Raw genomic sequence first — 13,976 nt, forward strand, 5'->3', positions numbered from 1 at the left:
GAGTGAGCCAAAGCCAAAACTTGATTATTATTTGTGTTAGTAGAATTCTAAAAGACCCCTTTGACCACATACTGAAAGTAAACTAAATAGACTTTCATAGTGTCCTGGTTTTATAGCTCTTTGAATTCAGGGATAACATTTGTAATATTTTAAATTGTGGTCACAAGCTATGTGATATCACATTTTTTAGTTCTATCACTTAGGTTTCCCTGAACACCTATTATGTGCAGGAAACCATACTGGGTGTGCAGTACATGGGGTTTGTGTATTGTATGTAGTTACAACAAGTAAAATCTATGGCTGTGTCCTCACAAATCTATGTAAACTCCATTTACATAGTTTATTTTTTTATTTTTTTGGTACCAGGGACTAAACTCAGAGGTACTTAACCACTGAGCCTTATCCCCAACCCTTTTTAAAAATATTTTGTTCAGAGACAGGGTCTCTCTGAGTTGCTTAGGGCCTTGTTATGTTGCTGAGGCAGGCTTTGAATGCACGATCCTCCTGCCTCATCTCCCAAGCTGCTGGAGTTAGAGACGTGTACCACCACGCCTAGCTCATATACAGGGTTTAGGTCTTTAAAAATTCGGGGAACCATCCATTATCTTTCGTGTGTTTTCCTATAACGCTGGGTCAATTCTGTATAAGCATGGCTGATCTACACTTGCAGGAGCTGGATAACAGAACAAAATGAACAGGTGAAGGATGGACCTCTCAGCTAAGGTTGTTTTCTGTAGGTCTGAGTGGGCTGCCTTCTGTTGTAAATCAGGTTATTAGAACCATCTCCCCCGCTTCGTCTTTGATTCCTAATGATGTTGACATTCAACATCACCTGTAGGTTATCACCCTGTTCAGGATATCAAATAAGAGTATTGGAAGTGGAGTTATAACACTACTAGATTATGGAAGATACCTTTTAGGAATTCAGTTCCTGGAAGTTTCTCTTTCTTGGAGTTTGCTCCCACCTGCAGTTTAAAGAGGAGCACATGAAGAAAATCACGTTGAAGTTTTAGAAACACAAAGAAAAGCAGCGGAGCAGCTGGGCCTCTGGTGATGGCCTGACTGTGGATTCAGCAGCCTCAGCACATGACATGCACCCACACTGCCCACATGTCCATGCAACCCATTCAGAAACCGTGCCTTTCTTTGCTGCCAACAGGCTGCCCAGCTTAAAATAGCTTCCAGTCTCCGTTTTGGGGTCACGCTACTTTCTGCATCAAGGAGCCAGGGACAATTGTAATTTATTCTTATTATTTCAAATTTTTTTTTTTCTTGTAAGGCATGTTGTTGAAGAACCAAATGTATTTTTTTTCTTCAAGCCTGTCTACTCCCCCCCCCCAGTATTAAAACTCCAGGCGCTCTTAGACACAGTGAAAGAATGTAGCCGTTTTATTACAATCTTCAGTTACACACAGAACAAATGATGAGGTCAAATACTTCCATTCAGTGCAGGCAGGTGACTTGATCTTGAATCTGACTTACCACTGCACTTGACCTTGAAAAGACCGATGCCACTCATGTCAGGATGAGAGCTGATGATTCCTGGTTGCTCTTAGCAATCAGAACTTTTTGCCTTAAGGAAAATCTAAATCCCGGAGCTGCTCTGATTTTTCTCGAACTTTCTTTCTAATGTTGGACTAATTTAAAGACTAAACTGCAGGTTGAAGGCAACATGGCATTTGTCTAAGACCCCGAGGCAGATGAAGCAGAACCTGGGGTGAGTGAGGGAACCCTAATTTTTATCAAGGTGTTCAAGATTCAGTGTCCCTGAGTAACATGCTTACAAAAGGTCTATCTCTGGTTTGCTTAGAAAAGCTAATGTGCCAAAAATGTGAAGGGCAGAAAATTATTTCTTTCCATCATTTTACTGTTGGAAATCTTTCTTGTTGTGTTCCAACTTCTGTCTGTGTGGTTGTGTTGTGGTGATGATGGTAGAATTCCCCAGTGACAAAAATTAAATGACATGCCAAGAAGCACTTCTGAACGAACAAAGCACAGGAAGGAAAGAGATCATGTTGCAGATTTCTGAACCTCCTGCTCAGCCCAACAAGTCGGAAATGGAGTTTGGCCTGATCCTTCTTTATGAAGCACAGGTTTCTCTGTTCCTGGATCAGGATTTCTTTTTGACTGTTGTTTTTTTTTTTTAATCGTTTCCCCACAAATAATTATTGCTTTTAAAATTGAGATGTTGGATAAGAAAAAGGAGAAGTGTTCTTGGCCCAGGGAGTTAATTTTTGAAGCAGGTAATTTACTATTCTGTCAGTTTCTTGATCTTCCTGAGGTTATGCATGATGCAGGTGATTTCAGTTACCAAGAGGATACCAGGACCTTGGATCTACTGTGCAAGTTTTTCTGGCAAATCTTGGAACCAGTCTACCTACGTTTGGAGTGCAAATGGCAAATACCGTTTTTTCCTCAAGAATGTATGGCCGGCTGCCATCTTGTCTTGTGGGGTTTCCTGATGACTGTGGTCCTGTGTTCCAGTGGGTCAGTAGAATAGCTCTTCCTGACTCCCTGGCCTCTTTGGCTAGTGAAGGTATCAGGGCAGTTCCCTAAGCTAGTAATTTCCTACCATTTTCTTACTGCACAACTCTTCGACAAAAGGAGTTAGTGAGGATGTAAGCCAAAGTTCCATTCTTTGTTCTGACAAAGGGAAGAAAGTAAAAGATTGTTGGGTCTAAAAGGAAGAATGGGATGTTGCTCACCAATTCCAAACAAGCCCTGAAGAGCACATGGAGGGCCTTCTTTCAGTTTTTCTGAAACTGTGTTGTAATGACAGTATGGTTTTGTGTGTCTGTGTGGTTTTGTTTTCGTTTGTTTCTGACTTCACAGGAAGAGGTTTAAACATGAAGGCAAACCTTTTAGATGTTAGCATGGCTACATATGAAGCAAAGCTGCCTCTTTTTTTTTTTTTTTTTTTTCTTTTCTCTGCTTCCATTTAGGCCTATCACATAATTTAAGAAAAAATAAAAATTTAACCACAGGAGCTTTAACTATAGTGTGAAAAAAAACCCTGATCAATTTTGTTTTCGCAGCACGATATTATCAAAGATTTAAGAAACAAATTTGCCAGCCTCGGCGAGAACTCTCTGGTAACAGCATAAATGTCTGTGTTGGTTGCTTTTGATTTAAAGGTTTCTTTTTTTCATTTGTTTGAGCCCATTTCTTTTCCCCCTCCTTTTAGTTGATTTCTCATATTCTGTAACTAGCAAGCCTTCATTTTTTAAACCTCTTCCATCTTCCAGTGTCTATTTTCTGTACTTTGGATGGAAAGTTTACGGCAGCAAAGCTGTCTCTCTGGCTACCTCTGCTGCAGCTCCTACTGCTCTTAGGTCATATATGTTTTGGCCGTTGTGTTTATGGACATGATACTAATTGACCGTTTCATGTCCCATTGACTAAGCTTCTCTACCACGCCATTTGATGGACGCGCTCGCTGTCAAAGGGCTCTATGCAACTTTGATTCTGCAACTTATACTGCTTAGTTCCGTCTCAATTCTCCAGCGAACTGGATCGCTCAAGTGAATGATCACACCAGTCTTGAACTTGCTGTGCCTTTATATTTTATTCTTATCCCCCTCTTTATGTTCGCAGTGGTAGCTTAAGTGGAAAAGAACCAGCTCCAGCCATTGCTCTGGCGGCACCATGCAGTACGTTTGTAACCACCAGAGAATACAAAATATAAAGGCACATGGCTTCTCTTATTCTTTGGGGGCGACTGGGGAGAATCGTATCCTAAGTCCACTACTCGGTTGAAGCCTACCTTTTTATCCATATCAGCTTTCAATTTTGCTTAAACTCTAAGACGTCTTAGTTAATGTCTTCCTGTGATTCAGTGATAACTTGTAACTCGCTGAGCAGTATCAAGTTATGGCCATGACTGGGGAGATTATCAAAAACCTGACCAACTTATGCCCAGATGTACAAATCGGAAAGTGCAAGTTTCAATGATGAAGCACAAAACTGTGATACGGGCTTTGGACTAATCAATTAAAATTGAGAAAAATCCATCCTGATGAACCAGTACCAAAAGTATATCGAGAAAAATATAAAGGGAAAAAATGAGAGATGAATATGTGATGATCTGTTCGATGACATTGTTGGTGTTGAAATGGTCCATAATGTTGTCATAGAGCCCATACATGAAGAGATGACTAAAACATAGAAAGCTGCCATGCTTACTGACAGCCGCAACATAAATGGTTGGGGTTTGTGTTCAGGAAAAGGAGATGGAAAAGCAGAAGCTTCTCTACCAGCAAGCCAGGCTGCACGATCGGGGGGCCGCGGAGATGGTGCTGCAGACCATCAGTGCAAGCAAAGGTGAGGCCTCTACCCATCCCTCAGAGCCAGCTTCCAGGCTCCTGCTGCTCCCTCACTGGGTCCCTGGTTCATGACCAGCTACTCACATACCATCAGCTACTCACAATATCAGTTCTCATCCCTTGTAGAGTCTAGCCTTGATGGTTTTGTCTTACTAGAAAGACTTACTTCATGTATGTTCTTCAAGCTTTGTGTGGTACAGCTAAGATATAGCAGAGTCACCTTATAAATGAGACGTTTGCAAGCTTTTCTGTATATCCAAAGGGTAGTTATTTTCGCATTAAAGGTCATGTGGCTCTGTCACAGCAGCAGGAAAGCTGATAGAGTTAAACAAGGAAATAGTATGCTGTTTCAATAAAACTTTATTGATACAAACAGGGCCTAGGGCTATAGTTTCCTGATCCTTAAAATGTTTAGACATTTTTAGTCAGTCATTTTTGACTATTAAAAAGTACCATTGTCTCTCTCAGTAGCCACCATTTCAAGGTGACTTGCCCTGCATTAGCAATATCTTATTCATAAAAACATTTTTAATTCATTTGTAATGAAATGGAAAGCTAATATTGAAACAGTGCTCCTAAATTATGGGGATCATTTTTATTTCTAAGAAGAGGTGAATAATGTAAAAATAAAATGTAATATACTAAATGATAGACAACTAGATGAATTTTAAAGGTTTGTCATTATCTGAATAACTTAAAATAGAAAATAGTCATTTAAGTAAAGCGAGAGTTTTGACATATTATAAGTGATGAATGAAAATGATAAAAGTTCAAATAGAATATTGTTGGAGGCAGAAAATTTTTTCTTTAAAGAAGTCTTAAATAACTTGTTAATTTTAACATTATTTTAATACACATTATTTTGTTTTTGAAGCTTAATAATTTCAACTCTCAGTATTTCAAAATATATTGTTTCTTTCTATTCCTTTTTTCTATGTCTTCATGTTTCAATTCTTAAATAGATTACACAGAATTTACTAGAAATGTTGATGGCAAAATATGCATTATTGCTTTGGTACATAAGTTATATAGTTTTGTCATAGGTAATGATAATATTAAAAGAGTATCTTTGAGTTAGAATGGGTTAGCATAGCTCTGAAATAATATCAGGAATGCTGCTTTTTATATTTTAAAGGTGAAACTGGACCCATGGTGGCTGCTACTTTGAAACTTGGAATTGCTATTTTAAATGGTGGAAACTCTACAGTACAGCAGGTAAGGCCTTTAAGCAATTTGCATAATGTGTTTTTCAAACACACCTCATATGGGAAGAGCTACTGTAAAATTTTTAATTTTCTATGTAAATTAAGTCTTTATTTTAATTTACTACAATGCCCAAGAGAGAACATAGAAAGGAAAAAGTAATTATGTGATAGTCTTACAATCCCAAACATGAAATGGTATCAGAGTATCCAAAACATCAATCTAAATGTGACCTTTTCCTACGCCAAATGAGTTCTTGCATCAAGGCATGAATCACTTTCTGGCCATCATATCCTACTATGTTTGTGGAACCTGGCATGGGTAACCAGCTCATTCTGTTTCCATAGTACATGACTACATGAGTTTTTTTTTTGTTGTTGTTGTTTTTATAAAGGCTAATCTAATCTTTCCAAAATACATTTCAAAATTATTTTTCCTTGCCTTATGTTTTACTTTAAAAGTCCTTCCTTATATAGTATATGTATTTTCAGAAATCCTTGTCTCCCAGGGGAGACTCGAGACCCTGGAATGTTTGTGCTTATTGTCAATACAGATCTTCTTTCTCTAGAACTTCAGGTGCATATTCCATCACCTCCCTTTGACCCTCTAAGCCGCATTCCTTTGTCTCAGAAAACCAATGATGAATCTGATCCATTTTTCCTAGACTAGTATGCTGTGTGTTTTTGCATGTCTTTGTATGTAGCATACACATATGTGTGCATGCGTGTGTATATACATACACACCATTTACACGGGTGGATATTTATACATGTGTATACATATATCCACATAAATATGTATGTGTATTCTGCACACATCTAGTGTATATTGGCTTTGATTCTGATTTCTGAAAAATATTACTACCAGTTTTGGCTGCTTTGATCCTTGTTTAGAACAGCACTGACAGTAGGAATTGTTCTCTTCTATTAAAGACTGGGAGAAAAGCAATTTCTTTATTTCCTTGAAAGCTTTGGGTCTGCCTTCTGTTGTCTGTACACATAGAGGCTCCTTAACCTGCCAGGGACTATGGCCAACAAACTCAGCATAAGTCAAAATCATCCTGTGTTGAAAATGCATTTGCCCCACTCTCCTGCCCAGCTCAGCAGCACAGCACCTGTGGGGTATTGTGCTCTTGGGATCTGGGCTGATGCGGTTGCCGCCTGCTGCCACCACCCAGCTGCACAGGAGAGCATTGTCTTGCACAATGCTAGCCCAGGAAAAGATCAGAATCCAGAATTCAGAGTACGCATGTCCCTGTGGCACCATTGCAAAGTCAAAAACTCCTGAGTTGAACCATCACGAGTCAGGATCGCCTGTACATTTTATTTGAACCTGTTTTATCTATATCGAAAACAGCCCTTCCATTACATTTATCGCAGATTTTGGCCGTCACTCCAAGAACAGAGGAAAAAAGCTGAATAGTCCGATAGGTTCTGCCATACTTTAGGATGAGAGGTGGGATTAGCGGAAGCTGGACTTCTGGCTGTCACATGAGCAGGGAGGAGCCGCAACTCTCAGCTCCAAGAGCTGTTCAAGGAACCCCTGTTGCTGGAAAGCTCCTGTGTGCAGCCACCTGGCCCGGCGTCCCCGTTTCCTTGCACTAAGTATCAGTCTCCAACACTAAGTAAGACAGGAAAAGATTTATCAGTACTGGCCCCCTACTGTGTATGTGTTTGTGTGTGGGGTCAAATCTCTGGTCCCCATCCTATGTGTTTACCACCACACCTTGACACGTGGAGTGGCCATGCTTTGACATGTTTGTCACTGTTCCATGATGAAGATGGCATTAGTGATACTTGTACGCCCTGGATACTTTTTACATCTGTTCCAGAATAGAAAGCATGTTTCTGTTGCCATTTACCTAACAAAGAGTGCTGTGGTTTTCTCTGTCTATAGAAGATGCTCGACTATCTCAAGGAAAAGAAGGACGTGGGCTTCTTCCAGAGCCTGGCGGGCCTGATGCAGTCCTGCAGGTGAGCAGGTGTTCCCTGCCGGCTCCACTCCAGCTCATGGCTGACAGCAATTACACCAAGAAATTCTAGCCATGAAAGACACCTTAGAGTGGGACAGTCGGCGGTGTCTTGTGTCCTTTTTGTGTTTAGAGTATTAGTAATGTCCCTGTCACACTTACTCGGTGCTGTTAGTGTCCTGAAACAGTCCCCCATGCTTAACTAAGGACTTGTTAAGCTATATTCTACATACTTGAAAGTGAGCGCTATATGATTTATTTCAAAAAGAGAAAAAAAAGGAAAATTCTATTATTTGGGACATGTGAAGCATTTTTTCATTTTTTCTTAGTGATCCTTAAGTTCATTTGTGATAGTCATTATCCATTTTCACAGTATTTAAAATCTTTCAGACAGCATTTGTCTGCAAGACCAGTGAGGAACTTAGTACAAATAATGGTGGCCTGAGACGGACGTCATTACCCTACGTACACGTATGATTACACGAATGGTATCAATCTACATCATGCACAACAATAGAAACGAAATGATGTACCCCGTATGTGTACAATGAATCAAAATGCAGTCTGTAAAAAATTTTTTTAAAAAATTATAAAAAAAACCAAAAAACAAAAAACACAAGTTGCTCATCCTGCAAAACCACAATGCTGGTGTTCTCCTCAGGCAGAACCCTACAAATCAGTTTGCCTTTCCTCTGGGTCGGCTCAGCATGGGCCCTGGGGAGAGGCTGGTCTGCTGCAGGAACATGTGGCCAAGAGGCACCTGTTGGGATCCAGTTTCAATGCACCTTGAACCTTCAGTGTGCAAGACACACAGCATTCAGACAGTTGCTCCCCTGAACAGAGAAGGTGTTCGTTAGTTTGCTAAACGTTTTTCTCTTGTTATTGTAGTGTCCTTGACCTGAATGCTTTTGAGCGACAGAACAAAGCTGAAGGACTTGGAATGGTGACAGAGGAAGGATCAGGTATTAATCACCTCCATGAAAACAACCCTGTCCCCTTCTTCTCTGAAACACATCCACTGTCAGTTACCTTCTCAAGCTGAGGGATAGAGTGGATTTAAAATTGATAAAAGGCTCATGTGACTCATTAAAATGGTCACAACTGGACACTTGCACAGGATGCCCCAGAGGTACCCAGCCTTCCAAATGGGTCCGTGACTCCTGCTTGTGCTGGTCCTACTGGCAGTGCCTGCTGCCCTGGTCTTAACAGACGGGCAAAGTCTCCTCATAGAGAATCATCCATAAAATCTAAGAGTGCATGGATTGATTAGAGTGGAGGAGGCTGGGCTTTCCCTGGCTGCTTTGGCAAACCGTCAGGTTCTCCTCCCTTTGGAGAGCAGCCATCAGGTCCCTGGGTAACGCTTGTCCCCTCTTTGTCAGCAGCTATTCTTTTCTCCCCAGCCTCTTTGCAAGTCCCGGTTGTTTTGGGACAGAAGTCAGAGTAGTTCTGTGCTGACATAATTCTGATTACTTACATGTGTATGAAAATAGGGGTTGATGGCACCTGAGAACGCTTCTCTCCGTGAATACGTGTGGGCATAAACTTGAAAGTTAAGCCTGCAGTGCATTCAAAGCACAGGTAACCACTGCTGCCCATTCCTTTCAGGAATATTCAAGGAAAAATGTTACTTTTGTTGGTTTTTATCTTGAGTCTGATTTTTTAAGCTAGTTTTAGTGAGGCCGCACGTGTTGGTCTCTTTGGTCAGCTTTGGCCTTACCTTCTTGCCAGTGTGTTGGTTTTGGAACATTGGTGTCTTGATTAGACTAATCTGATCTCAAAAAATAAATTTTCTCCCCTTCGCTATTTGTAACTTCTGCTGGCCTTTCTGAAAAATTTTAGCAAATCAGTTTTTATCTCTGAGTATTTTCGTTCTCACCATTAGGAAAAAGGACTACTTATTTCGGACTGTATTTGACACTTAGCACTTAGGCACATTCTGTCCCTGCCAGCCTCCGTGGCTCCTGTGGGATTTTATTCTGTGACATTTGAATATGTAGGTCCAGTTGTGTTAAATGGGTCAGTCGAGTTCGTCACCTGCAGGGAAAATCAGCCGCACCACTCTAAACTGCCTCAGGTTTTCTGGTCTGAGGGTCCTATCTGGAGAACCCAGGGCCCCTGAAAACCTCAGGGCAAGTTACCTGTCTGCCTCCAGCATCTCTGGGAATCCCGAGCATTTTCTATCTGTAAAATGTCTACAAGTAAATGACTTCCTGTCCAAATCTGACTTCCCTGTCTTAGAATGAGAAAATCAATTTCATCTTCCCCCATAGTCTCTACAGAATGTTCCAGAGTCTCTGAGCAGAATCCCGTTCCTCATTCTGAGTCCCCTTAATTCTCAGTTCTCACAAAGGAACAGCATCCCCCCTGGTCTTTCCAGTCTGGTGTGAACTGCAGGCAGGTCCTTTGAGTCCCACATCGGAAATCACTGAGAGTGACCGGTCTGATCCGAGCTGTTGGCACCTCTCAGTACCAGGGTCGTTTAATGCGAGTCAGCTTTTCCCACACACATGAAAATAAGTGCCCAAACTGATTGACACATTTTGTATTTTATTTCCTTACAAGTAGGAAGGCAACACCAAACAAATCTCAACTTCTTTCTCTCTCCCACTCCCTCCTTTTTGACTCCTGTCAATGTCCCGTCTCTTCCTCAGTCGTCACTCGTGAGCGTGGTAATTATTAGCAGTGAGCTGCCCTTCTGTTCCCTCCCTCTTTTATTTGTGGTTAGCTCTGTGTAGAGACCTGATGGTGACAGTTTTGTGCTTCCCCCCCCCTTTTTCTTCTGTTTCAACAAGTAGAACATTTCTTTTCTATCATTATGCATCCCGTTATGTTTAAAGTTATATACCTAGCTTTCCTCTTTTCTTTTTTTTCTGTGAAGATGTAAAGTTATTAATGTATCAGATACAAAGGGGCCACAGGCATTTAGATTGTGCTTTTGGATTTATTTTGTTGCATTTCTTTCATTTAAAAGAGTTCCCGGTGGGCCCAGTGTTTGCATCTATGTGACTGTGGGCTCTAGAGTATGTGCTCTGGTCTCCCTGTAGCATCTCTGTCTTGGACAAACCGTGGCTTTATGGCTGCACTGTTGGTGCAGGGGAATCAGTTACAGGTCCCAAGGGACTGCTGAGTGTGCTCTGCCCACTGCCTTCCAGGCTCTGCGAGATCCAGAGGGCTCTCCTGTGTTCCTTTGAAAATACCACTGATTAAAAGTCCTTTAATATAAAAGCTAATTTTCATTCCAAAGACCGAGTTGGAAAAGCAACCAGATGCAGTAGCAATTCTTTGCTCTTCATACTATTAGAGCAACAAAGGTGGCATAGGTATTTCAAAGGGCTCCCTGACAGCATTCTAGGCAGTGGTATTAAAGAATGAGGAGATTCAGAATAGGACCTACCACTCAATAGGGTTTCCGTTAAATTGTGCTGAGTGTATGCTATTCCAGCAACTAAGAGACCTATTGGGGGACATGGCAGGCAACTCGTTTGCTCTATTAATAAGTTTCCCATGTTGCTTTAAGAACCCTTCTACTGACTCTCTTTGAACATACTCTTAAAAATTTCTGTTGTGAGGTCATTCTTTTCTTTAAGATTCTATAAAAGTTAAGAAAATCTCAGATCTTCATGGGAGAAGGAGAATCAGCCATTGCTCTTGGAAGGTATAGAAAAGGCTGAAAGACCTAAATCTGTTCCTAGGGCAATTGCTGCAAAGACTCAGATAGCACAGGCTGAACACTGAGAAGACAGTCTGCTGGAGCTAAATCTCCTGGATCTTCTGCATCCTCACCCCTGTCTTTATCAGGTGGAATCTTTCCAATCAGGATAATATGATCATATGTTATATCACCATGGAAAGTGTGAACTCTTTGATATCTACAGCCCTCCACAGTGAAGTAGCTGTGACCGGAGTTTTATACCTAAGGAAGGAGACTGAAGGACAGAAAGGTCACTTGGCTTGCCTAGCATCACACAGCTGCGTGGCAGGGCCAGGAGGCTCTGCCAGTGTCTGCCTCCTACTGTTCTGTGTACAGAGGCCACGAGCCATGGCTGCTCCCTGTCTTTTCTTGTTTGTCAGGGGTCCATTTCATGTCTAGCATCTCAGGGAGGACTTTCTGCCCTTTTACTTGTTCTCTGCACCTCCAGGAAACAAGCTCTTGCCCACTTTGGCATCGATTATTGAAGTTTCAAAATTACTTCTAACTTTTCAAGGTTACAAATGTTGTTCCTAACCTGGTGTGGAGATACCGCTGGGAACCATGTGTCTCCCTAAGGTTTGTGTGTAGAGGTTTCAGGTTCACCTCCTTCCCCCACTGCCATGGCTGTCGTGCAAGTTGATCCCGACTCCATCCCTATCCTGACAAAAGCCCTGTTTTCCCACTGTTTAAAAGAAAAAAGTTCTTCAGTGGACGTGTGTGATGGACTTGTGATGTGGTCAGTGTTGTCCTCTTTGTATATTTATATTCATATAGGTTTTTCAATGATAGAATGAAATTCAAAAACCAATATGAATATTTAAAATTTCATCCCATTCTTGAATTTTTGATTTTTTTAATCAGAACCATTTAACCTCATTACCAATTCATGATGAATTTGAAAGTGCTGTTTTCCTCCTTGAAAAACATCGGTTAGAAAATAGCAGAAGATGTTGCATTTTGGTCGTTTGTGTGGTGGTCCTAGACCTCAGAGGGAAGATAAAATTTTGAAATTGATCTGATTCCACAAAAATCATCTGAGTTTTAAAAACCTTTTCTGAATTTTAGAAATTTTTGGTCATCTGACCTATGGCTTCACAGCATTGGAAATTTGCATCTATTCCTTTTGTGCTTTGCGGATTCCAAAGCACTTTTACTTGTTGAACAATTTGATTTTAACAACAGCCTAAGGAATGAGGTGAGGTGTCTGTCAAGTCCCCATATCAAAATGACGAAGCCCATGCTATCCCAGCAACTAAGAGACCTAGACTTAGTTTAGTGAAACTAAACTTAGGCTTAGAAAGTGAACCCGACTTTCCAACTTCACATGTCCAAAAACAGATTTCCTTGGGTTCTGAAATCGATGGAAATGAGTGTGAGTTCAGATTTAAAGAACATACAGTTCATGGAACAATCCATAGTCACAGATTGTACCGGTTGGTGAGGCCAACTTTACAGAGCTCAGAAACAGTGGTGTACTGAATTTAACAGGACCATGTGATGCTGAAGCCATCTGTTGCTGCCTGTCTCTCCTGCACCTGAGCTGCTTCAGCTTGGAGACTGTTCACCTTCCAAGGTGCCTGGCAGAGAGGAGACACTCAGCTAAAGTTTATTGACATTTGTGGGAAACAAATCTTAACCAGCGAATACCTGTATGACATTAGCTGAGTTTGTTTATTGAACCACAAAATGAGATTTCATTTACCTAATCTGCAGGATAATGATGATCCCAAGAAGAAATGATCATATGTCTAGCACAAGAGCATAGTGCAGGTCTCTAAATGTTAACCATGAGTCCATCTTTAAAAATTCATTCCATTAGTTTAATTGTAAAATGGTTGAAGAAATCATAACAAGGCCACTTCAGAAGGGATATTGGAATTGCCCACATGGAATAAAATACCTAAAAATATTTTTAGCCTTAATTCCTCAGTTTTGCTCTTGTGCAAAATAGGTCTTTAAATCCTCTAGATTCAATAATCAGAGTGATTCCTCCATGGCAGCAGGTCCTTTGAGTGACATTCAGCAGTGGAGCAGGAGGCATTTGATGTGGTCAGTCCATGTGTCATGCCAGGTGCCCCTTCATCTTCGAGTTATTAGAGACACTGGCATGACCAGACTTACAACAATGGGGACGTTAGTCTTTGGAGTCTTCCTTTTCCAATTATGGTCATGTACATGCTAGGTAGTAATCTTTACTTATGTCACTCAATTTTTATTAATTTATTAATAATTGGAAGTTAATTATTAGCAATTAATCCAAGCTTTGTCTGAAGAGTAGGCTGAGATCTTCAACCAATGTCCGTGGACATCCCAAGTGATCACTAGACAGCCACACACAGTGCTTTATTGAATTTAGGCAGACACTTGTCAACGTTTCTACTAACTGGATAAACCAACTTCAGGTAGAAGAGTGATCTTTAAAAGCAGATTAATCTCATTAGATTTCTACAAGAGGATTTACTGTTTCACTCTTTGCTAAGCAAGCTCTACCTAGTATTACTTCCAACTGAAAATTTCTAATTTTGACAATAGTGTGCTACTTTAAAATTAAGATGACTTTCAGAAAATATAAACGCCATTCGTAAATGTGTTCATCTAATTCCATTTTCTTAGCTGCAGATGCTGCTGCCATCTGCACTGGATGTTATTGCCACTGCTCCTAATATATCAACCTGTTCACAACTGATAAAAATGCACAGGTTAGGTCAAGCAGTGAGTGATAGGTGCACGTTGTCCCAAGGTGCAGAGCAACCAGCTCATCACGAGCAACAGGACTGCACCAATTATCCCT

At 40.9% G+C, this 13,976-nt stretch overlaps 1 protein-coding gene across 6 annotated transcripts in view; it reads left to right on the forward strand.

The window, feature by feature from the left end:
- Positions 1-13,976, forward strand: part of Ryr2 (ryanodine receptor 2) — a 605,596-nt gene that overhangs the window by 538,139 nt on the left and 53,481 nt on the right. For all 6 annotated transcript variants that reach the window (XM_047520965.1, XM_047520967.1, XM_047520968.1 and 3 more), the window contains 4 exons: positions 4,221-4,320; positions 5,458-5,537; positions 7,422-7,498; positions 8,383-8,456. In XM_047520965.1, the coding sequence (XP_047376921.1) occupies positions 4,221-4,320; positions 5,458-5,537; positions 7,422-7,498; positions 8,383-8,456 (331 nt within the window). The remainder of the gene's footprint in view (positions 1-4,220; positions 4,321-5,457; positions 5,538-7,421; positions 7,499-8,382; positions 8,457-13,976) is intronic.

Source organism: Sciurus carolinensis, chromosome 12 (genome assembly GCF_902686445.1).
Source record: "Sciurus carolinensis chromosome 12, mSciCar1.2, whole genome shotgun sequence".
Taxonomy (NCBI): domain Eukaryota; kingdom Metazoa; phylum Chordata; class Mammalia; order Rodentia; family Sciuridae; genus Sciurus; species Sciurus carolinensis.